At 41.8% G+C, this 13,843-nt stretch overlaps 1 protein-coding gene across 1 annotated transcript in view; it reads right to left on the bottom strand.

The window, feature by feature from the left end:
• The window catches only part of AQP9 (aquaporin 9), a 34,324-nt gene that overhangs the window by 14,699 nt on the left and 5,782 nt on the right, over positions 1 to 13,843 (bottom strand). Inside the window, exon 2 of the mRNA XM_060005893.1 lies at positions 470 to 596. Coding sequence (XP_059861876.1) covers positions 470 to 596 — 127 coding nt within the window. The remainder of the gene's footprint in view (positions 1 to 469; positions 597 to 13,843) is intronic.

The raw sequence follows: 13,843 nt of genomic DNA on the forward strand, positions 1-13,843 counted from the left end.
ACCTTCTGACTAGCCCTGCAGCTCCATGAACACACTAGCTATTTTGCAAATGACCTAGGCTCTCCCTGATTGCTGTGGATAAAGGTCCAGGGAATTGCCTCTGTTGGAGTGATATTCACTGGGCTATTCACAGCATATCTGGGAAGTAGTTTCCAAGCATGGGGAAGAGCTAGTAAAAGACTCTATTGATCGATGAAGAATACTATTCCGTAACCAGATTTAGGAATCAGTCAGTTCTGAGTTCCAACCCTCATCTCTGTCTTTTGCTAAGTGTTGCCTTTGTGCCACTCACTTAGCATTTGCTGGCCATTTAAATTTTGTCATCTATAAAAATAGAATCAAATACATATTCTTGCAGGACTGTTGAGATCTAAAAAAATTAAGGTCTGTAGAGTACCCAGAACTGCACTAGTACATTGGAATGGTTGAGTTAATAGTAGCTGTTATTATTATTATTTCTATTACTTACCAGAGACACCTCCAGCGACATAAATGGCCATTACTATTGCCATTGAAAGTCCAATATTGATAGTGATGATTCCTCCATGACGTCCTCGGCTGAGGACAGCTTGGGCAACACAGCCACATCCAAGGACCTGGAATGAAAGGGAACTCAACAAGTAAGTGAAGATGGCCACTGTCAAAGACAATGGAAAGTCAGAGTAACAAGAAGCATTTTTCAAGCACACTCATGGCTTGGACTGCCATAGGCCTCGTGCAAATCAAATGATAATCTTCCAGCTGTGCACAGGTAGCAAAATGATGGTCCCAAGGCTGCATCTGGCTTATGGATGAGTTTTGTTAAGACTGCACAGTGTTAAAATGTTGTATGAATTTATAAACCAAGTGATTTGGTAATCATTTCATAATATATATAAATATCAAATCATTATGTTGTAAAACTGAAACTAATATAATGGTGTATGTCAATTATACCTCAAAAGGAAGGAAGGAAGGAAGGAAGGGCAGGAAGAAGTAAGGGGGGAAGAAAGGAACATTTGGTGAGGGAGGGTTATTGGAAAAGATGAAACAGTCACATACAAGTTTGGTAGGAAAACAACAGGACAACGAATCACCATCAGCCTTTGTCACTCTGTGGTTGAAAGAGCCAGTGTGGTCCTGGAGGAATAAGTTCTGGGCTGCAGGATCATTAGATCATTGCTCTTAGATGTCAAGTAGCCACAACTTTTTGTAGAATACAGGTTCTGTTTTGGGTTTTATAACTAAAGAAGAGCAACCAACTGGAGGGAGGGCTCAGCATCAAGTAATGGATATTATTTAAGGGCATATGAAGAAAGGTTTCAGAAACAAACGTATTTAAGGAACAAGAGATTAAGAATGTGAAGACTTCTTATCAGGAAGGTAATAACCAGCTCTTGTGTCCCTTCACAAAAGAATGAGAAAGGAAGTCTGAACCTGAAATATGAGAAGTTGCACATAAGTCATTTCCTGATAGTGATGAATTAATTCTAAATAGCTCCCTTGGGACCCATTTGTGGAGTCCTTCAGAGAAATACAATTTAGAAATAATGGATATTTAATACATATAGAACGATTTTGGTTTACTCCTCCCTGAAGGCAGAGAAATTACCTAGATGATCTTTTAACATCCACTCCAGTCCCTGATTCTAAGATATATTGATTTAGCTCTACCTGATAGACAGTAAGGAGAAGTAGGACTTGACATCTCAAGGGGAGCACAGGGGCTGCATATCACACGCACAGGGCTGTCTTTGACGTTAATCACAGACTCCAGACCCTGTACTGAGAGCTAAATAAAGTTGCAGCAGGAACATGTTCCCTTTTCCCTTTCCAAAAAGAAAAAAAATCCCTTGGGTTCGTTTCACAGCCTACCAATTTCACCTAGGCTTGACATTATTTTTTTCTAGGATCCCTATCTGTTATAATAACTGTCAGAATACCGTATGCTAACACATATATATGGAATTTAAGAAAAAAAATGTCATGAAGAACCTAGGGGTAAGACAGGAATAAAGACACAGACCTACTAGAGAATGGACTTGAGGATATGGGGAGGGGGAAGGGTAAGCTGTGACAAAGCAAGAGAGAGGCATGGACATATATACACTACTAAACGTAAGGTAGATAGCTAGTGGGAAGCAGCTGCATAGCACAGGGAGATCAGCTCGGTGCTTTGTGACCGCGTGGAGGGGTGGGATGGGGGGGTGGGAGGGAGGGAGACGCAAGAGGGAAGAGATATGGGAACATATGTATATGTATAACTGATTCACTTTGTTATAAACAGAAACTAACACACCATTGTAAAGCAATTATACTCTAATAAAGATGTAAAAAAAACACAAAAACCACACTGTGTCTTTCTTTTTAATTTATAGCCAATTAAATGCACCTGGCACAACTTCCAAGCTAACTGGCATTTTGGTAGCATCTTCTGAAAAAAGGAGAAAAACACTCCTGACAGCTGAGATGACCTGATTTAGACAACCGGGGGTAAGAGGAGACACATCCAGACACTGGCCAGTCCTGAGCTATTACTACTTTCCACATAAGCTTCTTCCCTCTTTTATGGTCTGATGTTCATGCACTTGTGATAGTCTACAGGGGGTGTAAAAGCTTTAAATGGCCTGAGTGGACCTGGGGAGGCTTCTGTCCTATCAAACTTCATTGTGATTAATACTCTCCTCTTCTACCCTAGATGTTGAAATTGCTTTTTTGTTCTTTTCTAGAGAGGATAACTGATGCTGTGCACTGCAAGAAAGGAGCAGATGGAGAAATGAACAAGGTAAGTTACCCTAGTCAGAAATTGTTACTCAGAGGATTTCAGCCCAACTTGACATCACTGCTTCTTAATTTTTAAATACATTCATACAGCCCGAAAATCAATGAGGAAGACAGGTAATTGCCTGCTAGTATCTTTCCTTGCCTGCTTCATCCCAGCTGCATTCACAGCACCAGGGAAGCAGATCTGGGATATTCTAATGTTATCATGGTCTGATTGCTAGGGAATTGGTCATCCACTCTGGTTTCCTTCTTCTCTGTGCCCACTGTAATTTTTTTCCTTAAAAAAATGAGAGAACTGTTGTTTATGGTGTTACTGATAGAATTTCCAGCATGATTCTGTGCTCTAACCTTTAAGAACTGCCATACTTTCCCCTTTCTTAGACACAGAAAGAGCCAACCTGTCTCAATTTTTCAGGTCTCCCTATCTAGAAATCTTTTTTTGGACCCATCACCCTTTCATATTCTTCTCACTAAACCTAACCTCTTTTCTCTGAAATTCACTTGTACTGTCTGTACTGAACAGTTAATACTTAGTTGTTCTCCAGGTGCCTGATCTAGATTTCCTTATCTAGAAAACAATCTCTAAGATTCCTTTACATGCCAACAGGCAACAATATGCTAGTCTATCCTGTTTTATTCTGTTTCCTTGGGTGTTGTGTTTCCCAAATCCACCATCCATATGCATGCCATCAACAGACCGTCAAAGTCTCTTCCACCTTCTTGTCAGGATCCAGCACCTACCTTCTCCAGGTAGGTAAAAAAAATCACAAAACCATGTAGGGGAGGGAGGGTATTACAAAGCCATGGATCTAGTCTTCACTGTGCCCCCAGAAGTCTTCGTTCATTTCTCATTTATATTCTCCCAATAGTTTCATCAAGCCTTCTCTTCTCTCATTAGCCCAAGACACCTGAGCTCCTTTCTGCAAATAATATCTCCTTCTACTTGACTCAGTACCTGTAGGTGGCCTTGAAGATCAATGGCAATTCAGAAGATCACATAAACATTGTGTTCCGGTTATTCAGTGCTACGAAACTAACTACTCCCAAACTTAGTGGTTTAAAATGGTAACATTTATTTTGCTTGTGAATCTATCATTTGGGCAAGGTTTGGTAGAGCATCTTACGTCTGCTCCATTTGGTATCAAACGTGGTGGTTCAAAACTTGAAAGACTGGAATTATCTGAAGGCTCACACAGTCACATGTCTAGTGGTTGATGTCAGCTGTCAGCTGATGCCTCAGCTGGTGGGTTGGCCAACACATCTACAAATGGTCTCTGTGTGGCTTGGCTGAGTTCCAAGGGTGAGCACTGTACAGCCTTCAGAGCCTGCGTTCTTAAACCCTGCATCATGCTACCTCTCAGCCATAGCACTGCTTTGGTTCTGAACTCAATAGCACACAAATTACAACATCTTTAATAGGCATTAACTTGGCCCATGTTGGTTACCTTTAGGAATAGGGAGCTCATTACCACATCAGGTAGCTTGTTCTAAATATTTTTGGTGTTCCAGTGGTTGGTGAGTCCTTCCTTATATGAAGTTGGAGTCCTTTTTTCCCGTAACTTCTGTTCATTAGTTCCTGGCTTACTCTTGGGACCTCAGAGAAGAAGCCTGTTTTATACACCAGGCACTCCATTAAGTAGAGGGAGCAAAAGGTCCTCCCTGAGTTCTTTTCTGCTGGATGTTTGTCCCTTCGCCTTTGATCCCTAGGGCTCCTCAGATTCCCAGTGAGTGTCACCTGGATAAGCTCTAGGTTGTTAGCACCCCTTTTAAGCACGGAGCCCAGGAATGGACACAATCCTCCCTTATTTTTTTTAAGCTTTTAGAAATGTTTATTATTTAAGACCAAAAATCCTGTGTAGGCTCCTTATAGAGAATATGAGGAATATATAAAAATATAAAGAAAAAACCCAATCACAATGCCTTTACCTATGAACAGACATTATAAACATTTTGGCTTATTTCTCCCCAGTAACTTTAAAAATATTTATTTATTTATTAAAGTATGATTGACCTAAAACACGATTCACTATTTTCATACATTACAAAATGATCACCACAAGTCTAGTTACCATCTGTCACCATACAAACTTATTACAGTATTACTGTGTTCCCCATGCTGTACTTTTCATCCCTGTGACTCATTTTGTAACTGGAAGTTTGTACCTCTTAATTTCCCTCACCTATTTCACTCATCCCTCCACCGCCCTCCCATTTGGCAACCACCTGTTTGTTCTCTATATCTGTGAGTCTGTTTCTATTTGTTACATTTGTTTATGTATTTTGATTTTAAATTCTCTGACTTATTTTACCTAGCATAATACCCTCGAGGTCCATCCATATTGTCACAAATGGCAAGATTTCATTCTTTTTATGGTTGAGTAGTATTCCATTGTATATACATACCACATCTTCTTTATCCATTGATCTATTGATGGACTCTTAGGTTGCTTCCATATCTTGGCTATTGTAAATAATGCTGCAGTGAACATAGGGATACATATAACTTTTCAAATTAGTGTTTCTATTTTCTTCGGATAAATACCCAGGAATGGAATTGCTGGATCATGTGGTAGTTTTATTTTTAATTTGGGGGGAAACCTCCATCCTGTTTTCTATAGTGGCTGCACCAATTTACATTCCCACCAACAGTGCATGAAAGTTCCCTTTTCTCCACATACCTGCCAACACTTGTTATTTGTTGTCTTTTTGATGATAGCCATTCTAACAGGTGTGTGGTGACACCTCATTGTGGTTTTGATTTGCATTTCTTTGATGATTAGTGTTGTTGAGCATCTCTTCATGTGCCTGCTGACCATCTGTATGTCTTCTTTGAAAAAATGTCTGTTCAGGTCCTATACACATTTGTTTCTTTGATGTTGAGTTATATGAGTTCTTTGCATATTTGGGATATTAACCCCTTATCAGATATATCGTTTGCAAATGTCTTCTGTTTTGTAGGCAGTCCTCCCTTATTTGTGCATCACATTATGACATGGTAATTAATCATGTACCTTCTGCTCCTTGCTTGTATTGCTGTCTAGCGGAGCACTTAACCACAGGATGTAATTCAACTGTTCACATATTAATGCCTGGTTTTCCCAATTTTGTAAGATGCTTACGATTGTGTAATCAACTTATTTGCCTTTTAACAGCATCTAGTATACTGGACGTAATTAAATAACCAGATCCTACATGTTATTTCCAGTTATGACACTTGGTGTCTGTGTAAATGAACATGTTACTTCTCAGCCTAAGCTTGCTCATTTCTTAAAAAATAATACCTGCCAGACTTGTTTCATAGGATTGTTCAGTGAAGGTTCAAATGGGATAACCTCAATGAAGGCACTATTTAAACAACAAAGGACAATAATAGATGCAGGATATTATTGCCTTTGGTATAAACTCAAAAGGAAAGCCCCAATTCAGGGTAAATAAATTGAAACAAAGGGACTCATGAACTTAACCATTAATGCACTGCCTGGCAATAAAAATGGGGCGAAAACACATCTATGACAGATATTAGAAATAGCTACTATTTCATTCCAAACATGAGATCAAAATTTTGGGGCGAGAGGGGAAGTGAGAAACTGACGAGAACTTCAAGGTGTTTTGCGTATTTGTGATTACTCTTGAAAGATAGGTCGTTGCATAGATGGCAAGATTTTAGTGCTTTTGGTAGTAAAGCAACACTAGAAAAGAGAAGGGGGTAAATACCGTTGTTATCAGGTTCCTTGCATGGCAGGAGTGGGAGAAAGAATTTCAGTGGAAAAGGAAGAAAGACATTTGAAAGGCAGAACTCCTATAAAAGATTGATTGGTGAGTGAGGTACCCCCAGTCATTCCCAGTCACCCAGGCCATACATTCTGGAATCTTTTGGTATTCCTTCCTCTTCTCTCTCTTGGCTGCCCATAGTCAATCATTCCCAAATCTCCGGAGTCGTCTTCTGTGGCCCCTGACCAGGGTCTCCACTTCCAGTGTCTCCCCACTCAGTGACCATGCCAGATGAAGCACAACATACATACTCTCCCACCCCCGTTGCTCAGGAATTGCCAGCATACCGAATTGCCCCTTAACCTGGTACTCAGGGCCTTGCCTCACAATCCCCAGCTACTTTCTGCCCAGGGTTCTTTAGCATAAGTCTCTGCATCAGCCAGTGACTTTGAGTCCTTTGAGCTCATGACACTCATTTCCACCTCTGCACACCTGCTCATGCTATACCTACCAGCAGAATATCTTTTCTGCATGTTTCCCAATCAAAACCGATCTATTCTTAACCCTGAGCTAAAATGCTACCTTTCCGCTAGGGCTCTCTCTGGCAACTGAAGCCCTCAAGAGTTCTCTTCTGCTTATTGTGCCATGTCTTTACAATGTCATTTCATTTCACCTTGCCTCGTGGCACCCCACCAAGGCTGTAATGTTCACCAGGGCTCTCATGCTTCTTTGTATTCCGTGCTCAAACAATACTTACGAAAAAAATTAAAATATCTATAAACAAGCAGGAAAAAATCCTGCGTAAAATGCTTTTTCAAGGGAAGAAGTTAATTTGAGGGTAAGATGTAAAAAGTGGGCGGTGTAATTTCTAAGACACACCACTTGGGACTGCTGGGAAGTTCCCAACTGAGCCATGAACCCTATGACAGGCTGATTAATGGACACAATGAAATGCTGGAGATGAGGAGAGAGGATAATGAGTCCACAGATTTTATTTCATTTGAGCCTTCTCAAATCCCCTTTGCATATACTACCTCCTTTAAAGTGAAAGCCAAGATGTTCTGAGCACAGAACAGAGTGCAAAACAGGCACTCAAAATATTTGTTCAGTGAGTATGTAAAAACTGAGCCCTTTCAGAAAAGCAGTTAGCGAAGGTTAGGGATTACTTAGCAAAATGTTGGCAAATGCATGCACCCTGGAGCCAGGGATCACCTGGGAACCTTCTAATTATCGCAAGAGGTCTGTGATTCCCTGTGCACATCAACGTTATCCAAAGAAGGAAAAAATTAACATGTCTTGTATCTACCTTTCTGTTTCAGTATTTTCAGAATTAATGGATACTAAAAGAACAGTTTCTATCCTATAGAGCTCCTGAAAAAATTTTAAAGTTGAAAGGAGCTCCTTGGGAATCGTTGTCATAGACTTTGGAATAAAGGCTGTATGAAACGTTAACTATCTTTACTCATCTGTTTAGGGTAATGTGAGTAAAGGAATACAAATACCAGCTACCATCTATTTGGTGTGTGCTTTGTGCCAACTTCTGTGCTAAGTGCTTTTCCTGTATTACTTCATCATTATCCCATTAACTTATGATCACCCTGAAGGGGAAGTATTATTATCTGCATTTTATGGATGAGGAAATTGAGGCTGGGAAAAGCCAAGCAATTTTCCCAATGTTACATAGTAAAAATAAAGGAGACAGAACCAGGATTTGATCCCAGGTCTTAGTCAGAGGACTGTGCTCCTAACCATGATGTATTGGACAGGGCAAAAGGTCATCAGAACCAACCAATGCCCCCAAGAATTCATGGAAGTTTTCAGGGAGGACACTGGGTTTTCCACAGGAAGTGACATGGGGCACCATTTTTCCTATCTGCGTACTGAGAGTAAAGGCTGTCTGGGAATGTTGAAGGACTTGGAGAGCCCAGGCAGCAACCATCTGTTACCATCCACCCAGTATAAAAGGCCTCCCTGCAGACCAGATACAGTCTGAGGAAAAAAGACTGAGGTTGAAGCTCAGTTGGAAGCCTCCTTGTAGAACCTGCTCTTTGTGCCAGGACAAGTGGCTTCTCTGCTGACAACACATGTGATCACTCTAGTTCAGAAAAGTACCCAACACTTGTACTTTTTCTCTAAAGCTTCCCATGACCTAGAGAAAAATTCTTTTCAGCCCCATTTCCCTTCCTTTCTCAGAGATCAAAGAGACATGTTGGTGATTAAGTGCAACTTTTTAGTTTATGCAAAACTTTTTTTATGGATTTCTGTTTGCTTGATTTCTAGCTCCCTTTGCAGAGACAACTTCCACTAGATGACCAAGTGCTCACCGGGGAAAACTAGACCTGAAGGCAGAGTTAAACCTTTTCCTCTCTTGTTCTCTTTTGCTCGTTTTCTTTCCTCATAGTGTCTCCCAATCTTGTAGTCATCAGCAGAAATCACACTCCTCCCCCTAAGGCTGACAAAACCTGCCTACTCCGGGGAGTCAGTGGGCTGAGAGAAGGTGGGGTGGGCCTTTTCTACACTTACAAACCACACCCACGAGCCATGTGGATTTCTTGTGGAGCTGGCCAAAATTTAGGGCACTTATTTAGCATTCAACCTATTCACAACACCAAGACTCAAGAAGTCAACCAATTCCACCTCTTCCTCTCTACCCGAAGTGCCCCGTTAGTACATTTTACTGAAAAAGAGCCAAAGAACTAACCCAGGTGGCCATTCTAAACTGCTCCAGTATCTCCAAAGCACACCTGGCTAGTGTTTATTTACTATTGTTCTTTTAAAAATGTATCTAGGAAGCCAATATCCTCCTTTAATCCAGTAATGTCAGTTTGGGTCATGTTTGCTGTGTGCCATGTGGGCAGCAACAGCGTGACCCAAGACATGAACCATGTATGACTATTTACCTTATGTTGCTGCAGGTCTTCTTGGAAATAGGTAAGGAATATATTTTGAATGAAAAGTATTCTTCAGTAGATAATTTGTCATTAAATGATGTAAATATTCATAAAACAGAAGTCAGCATTAAAAGGGCATATCTGTGGCAACATTTATATTTTAAATAAACTGCGTTGTATTATGTGTAGGTGGGTGAGTGTATATGTATACCCCCACCCACCCACCCACATATATATATAGATATAGATATGTTATAAATAATCTCATTTAGTCCCAATAATAACCTAAGGGGGAGGAAAACTGCTCTTTTCATCTAAAGAAAACTTAGGTCAAAGAAATTAAGTAATTTGCCTGAGGACTATAGCTAGTGAGAAGATCATTTTGAACCTAAAATTAACATTTCCGTCCAAAGTTCATGTTCCTTCACTTACATAAACAGCCCTCAAGTGTACCTGAGCCAAATAAGTCATTTGTCCAGATTTGTACTTCAGAAGCCTCTCTTTCAAAAAATCAAATTGTGGGAAATGAAGATCTCCAAATCTACAAATACCTCTCACTGGGAATTGGCATTCACTCTTCTTCATCCATTCCTCCCTGTTCATGTACAATGAAAACTTCTAAGTGCCATGCACAGTGCCTGGTGTCATAGGGATGCAAAAAAACAGACACAGGGCCTCCAAAGTTCACAGACCAGTAGGAGAGGTAGGAGCTGGGAACTGGTAAGAATCACAAGAACAGTATGAAGTGATTCCCTGTCGTTTTATGTTATAATCCTGTTATTCGTGGATGGTTTAAGTATTTATGCCTAGGGAAAGTGTGCATGGGGATGTGGTTTCATAATTCAGCCTTACTAACTAGGTGATGGAAATTTTGACATTTAAGTCTCCCCAAATTCTTGAATTACTTGATTAATACCCAAAATTATTGAGCCACCTGACAATACTATTAAGTCCTAGATGTATTAATATATCACGAGTGTATAACAGATTGGCCTCATGAGGAACTTGACTACGATAATATAAGATCAAGATTTATCTTCTGATATTGCCAGAAATAAAACTGTTTTCACCCTATTGCCTCAACCAGTTTTACCAGGGGGTAGGATGGGGAAAGGAAAGGACCACAATCTTGCATGTAGGACTTAGATTTCTAATAGCCAGGGCCCCTGTAAACAGACGATATTGGACAGTAGCCCTCACAATCTCTCCATTTGCGCTTTTGTGGTGAGAATATTTTGTCTTTGTAGAATGTGGTTAAGGACACCTTCAGGGCAGAGTCACAAACTGGTGGTCCATGGCTAAAGACAGCCTATGAGTAGAATTGACTCAAAGATGTGTTTTGTTTGGCCCACATGGTGATTTTTTATAATTTTAGAAATTGTTACCAGTATTTAAAAATAGAAAAATTGTGCTTCCCTGGTGGCACAGTGGTTTAGAATCTGCCTGCCAATGCAGGAGACACAGGTTCGAGCCCTAGTCCAGGAAGATCCCACGTGCTGTGGAGCAACTAAGCCCGTGCGCCACAACTACCGAGCCTGTGCTCTAGAGCCCATGAGTCACAACTACTGAAGCCCGTGTATCTAGAGCCCATGCTCCACAACAAGAGAAGCCGCTGCAATGAGAAGCCCGCGCACTGCAGCGAAGAGTAGCCCCTGCTTGCCACAACTAGAGAAAGCCCATGCGCAGCAGCAAAGACCCAACATAGCCCAAAAAAACCACATAAATTTGCTAAAAAAATTACACACAGAACTCTGGATTACTGACCATTCTTGAAAAACTGGAATATCTGATAAAGCCTTACCCCATTCCCACTTAGCCACAGTGGAGACGGTCTGGGTGGCAGCTGCCCCCCCAGGACATGGCATACACTGTCCACTTCCTCCCTAACTCCACCATGCCCATGTCACTCAGATATCTTACCTGACTGGTCTCAATAAGCTTTGGGGCTATTGAGTACCATCTTAAGTCCTAGAAAGAGAAACCCATTGAGATTTTGGGGCCAGTGACTTCCTGGCCCCACAGATACCATGGGGATAACCTACCTGGGCTGAGACACAGGACAGCCTCCCACTTTCTGGAGGAAGGATTGTTGGCTACGTTCAAGTGAAGGAATAACTATGGGCAAAGCTTTATCTAGGGAGGTAGTAACAGGGAGACCGAAAACACAGTCCTATTCTTGAGAAGAAAGTCATTTTGGGGCCTGCCACAGGCTCTCCTCTCCCTGTAAGCGTTGTGTCTTTTGTAATTGGAGAGGAAGAACAAATCCCAACCTGTCAGTACACTGGTCTCTGCAAACCTTGTCCCTCCGGCCGGCCCGTGCTGTAGGTATGTGTTACCAGAAGTCCCACCTCCTACTCTATCTGTCTGTATATACCTATTTAGTTTATGTAACTGTGTCCATTGGAACATGATAGTAGTAACAACAAGAACAACAATAACAAATACTACTTATTGAGTATAATAGCATACATTAGCCCATTAATCCTCACAAAGACCCTATGAGTCAGGTCCTCTTAACTGTCTCCACTTTACATATCAGGAAACAAAGCTTAGGGAGGTTAAGAGGTCAAGAGAATTCCTCACATACACACAGGCAGTATGTGATAAAGCCCAGGTTTGATTGCACATAATTTTGGCCGCTGGGTGGATGAATGAGCAAACATTTACAGCATGTATACTGTGGGCCAAGCATGCTCACTTCTGTTACTTCCGTTATTCCTCCCAACACTTAATCCTCATTTAAAAAGTGAAAGACTGGATGACTTAGCAAAAAATCCTATAGCTAATAAGTGACAGAATCTGAGTCGGGAGCCAGGTTCTCTGATTCCCAGTCCTGTGTTTCTCCTGAGACAACTTCTGCTACCTTGGTGGGGCTGCTTGGTTTGTTTATTAGGACAGAATGCCTCTTCAGGCACGGCTTTCCAGTCAGTTAGTTTTCCAACTGGAAAATAAAACTTTCTCAGTCATAACAAAAAAGGTCACAAAGAACCAAGACTGAAATCTGGACATTCCAGTTAAAAATAAAGTATTGGGTGGCATGTAGCCTGAGATAATATCAGAATGTGATCAGTGACCTCTCAAGAACCAGCTGTACTTCAAAAGAGATGATATTAAGGCAGGTTCATCAAAAGAGAGGAATCTGAGATTTGAGAAACAGGTGAATGGGCAAATGGCCAATTTTATAGGTCTCCAAATAGAAAAGAGGACCAAGAACCAACACCGACCTCAGAAATGAGAGATGACTAAACTCCACTATTTCCACTAGGCTGAAAAGAATAGTGCTCTCCTTTTCTGATCTACACCAGGCATTCACTCCTCCCTCAGCTCATCCCAAATAATGTTAGCTTGGACAAGAGCTTGACCATGATCCCAGGGCCAGAATAAGAAACTAATTATTGATTAAGGTGTGTGTGTTCATATCAGGATAACCATGGGGCTGAGTGTGCTGGGTGTGGATGGGGGGTTGCTGAGGACAATTCTCTCTTTATTCAGAGTGGCCCAACAAAGTCAAGTATACCTCGGGTCACCCTCAATCTGGAAGATCACTGAAGATGGAGGAGTTTTGGGCACTGATTTGTTTCTTAGGTTCATTCCAGGGCTTGCAGTTGCCAAAGTGTGTTCCACAGTTTATCAGTTCTGTGAGGTGCTCCTCAAAAAAAGTGGTTTGTGGTCAAGTAACTCTGGGGACAACTGTATGTTCTAGTCCCCTCTTAGAAATTTACAGTGAAGATTAAAGGCTCTGATAACTCCTACAGTTAAGAAAACTACTTAGGGCTTCTCTGGTGGCGCAGTGGTTGAGAGTCCGCCTGCTGATGCAGGGGACACGGGTTCGTGCCCCGGTCCGGGAAGATCCCACATGCCACAGAGCGGCTGGGCCCATGAGCCATGGCCACTGAGGCTGCACGTCCGATCTGTGGGATCTTCCTGGACCGGGGCACGAACCTGTGTCCCCTGCATCGGCAGGCGGACTCTCAACCACTGCGCCGCCAGGGAAGCCCGAGGCATAGGTTTTGAGGGGAGTTGTCCTGCTAAGAAAGTTTTACACAGAGTCTAAGCCATGTGGGCCAATTCTAGGACGAGAGGGACTAAACCCTTGGGTCCTTTTTGGTCTTCGCTGACCATCCCAGACCTGTACCTTAGAGCATATCAGCCAATCTATCAAGATGGCTGAGGGGGGGCGGTGCATATTTTGCTGGCATATTTTCTTTTAAAGCATTTGCTTTGCTTTCCAGGGTCAGTGAACGTAGCAATCCTACCTCAGATGTGAAATAAGGTGCCCACTAGATGCATGGAGTCACTGCTGGGCTCTTTCAGCATCTTGATATGTTGTATGGGTTGTCTCACTTCTGTGAGGCTTCCCTTCCTCAAAGGCCTCACTTTATGCCATATCTACATCACAAGGCTGATGAGTAAGGAGGAGCCAGCTTCTGCTCTCATCCCATGTTCTCCTTTCTTGTCAAGTAATGGAAACATGTTGC

The sequence above is a fragment of the Delphinus delphis genome, chromosome 2 (genome assembly GCF_949987515.2).
Source record: "Delphinus delphis chromosome 2, mDelDel1.2, whole genome shotgun sequence".
NCBI lineage: Eukaryota > Metazoa > Chordata > Mammalia > Artiodactyla > Delphinidae > Delphinus > Delphinus delphis.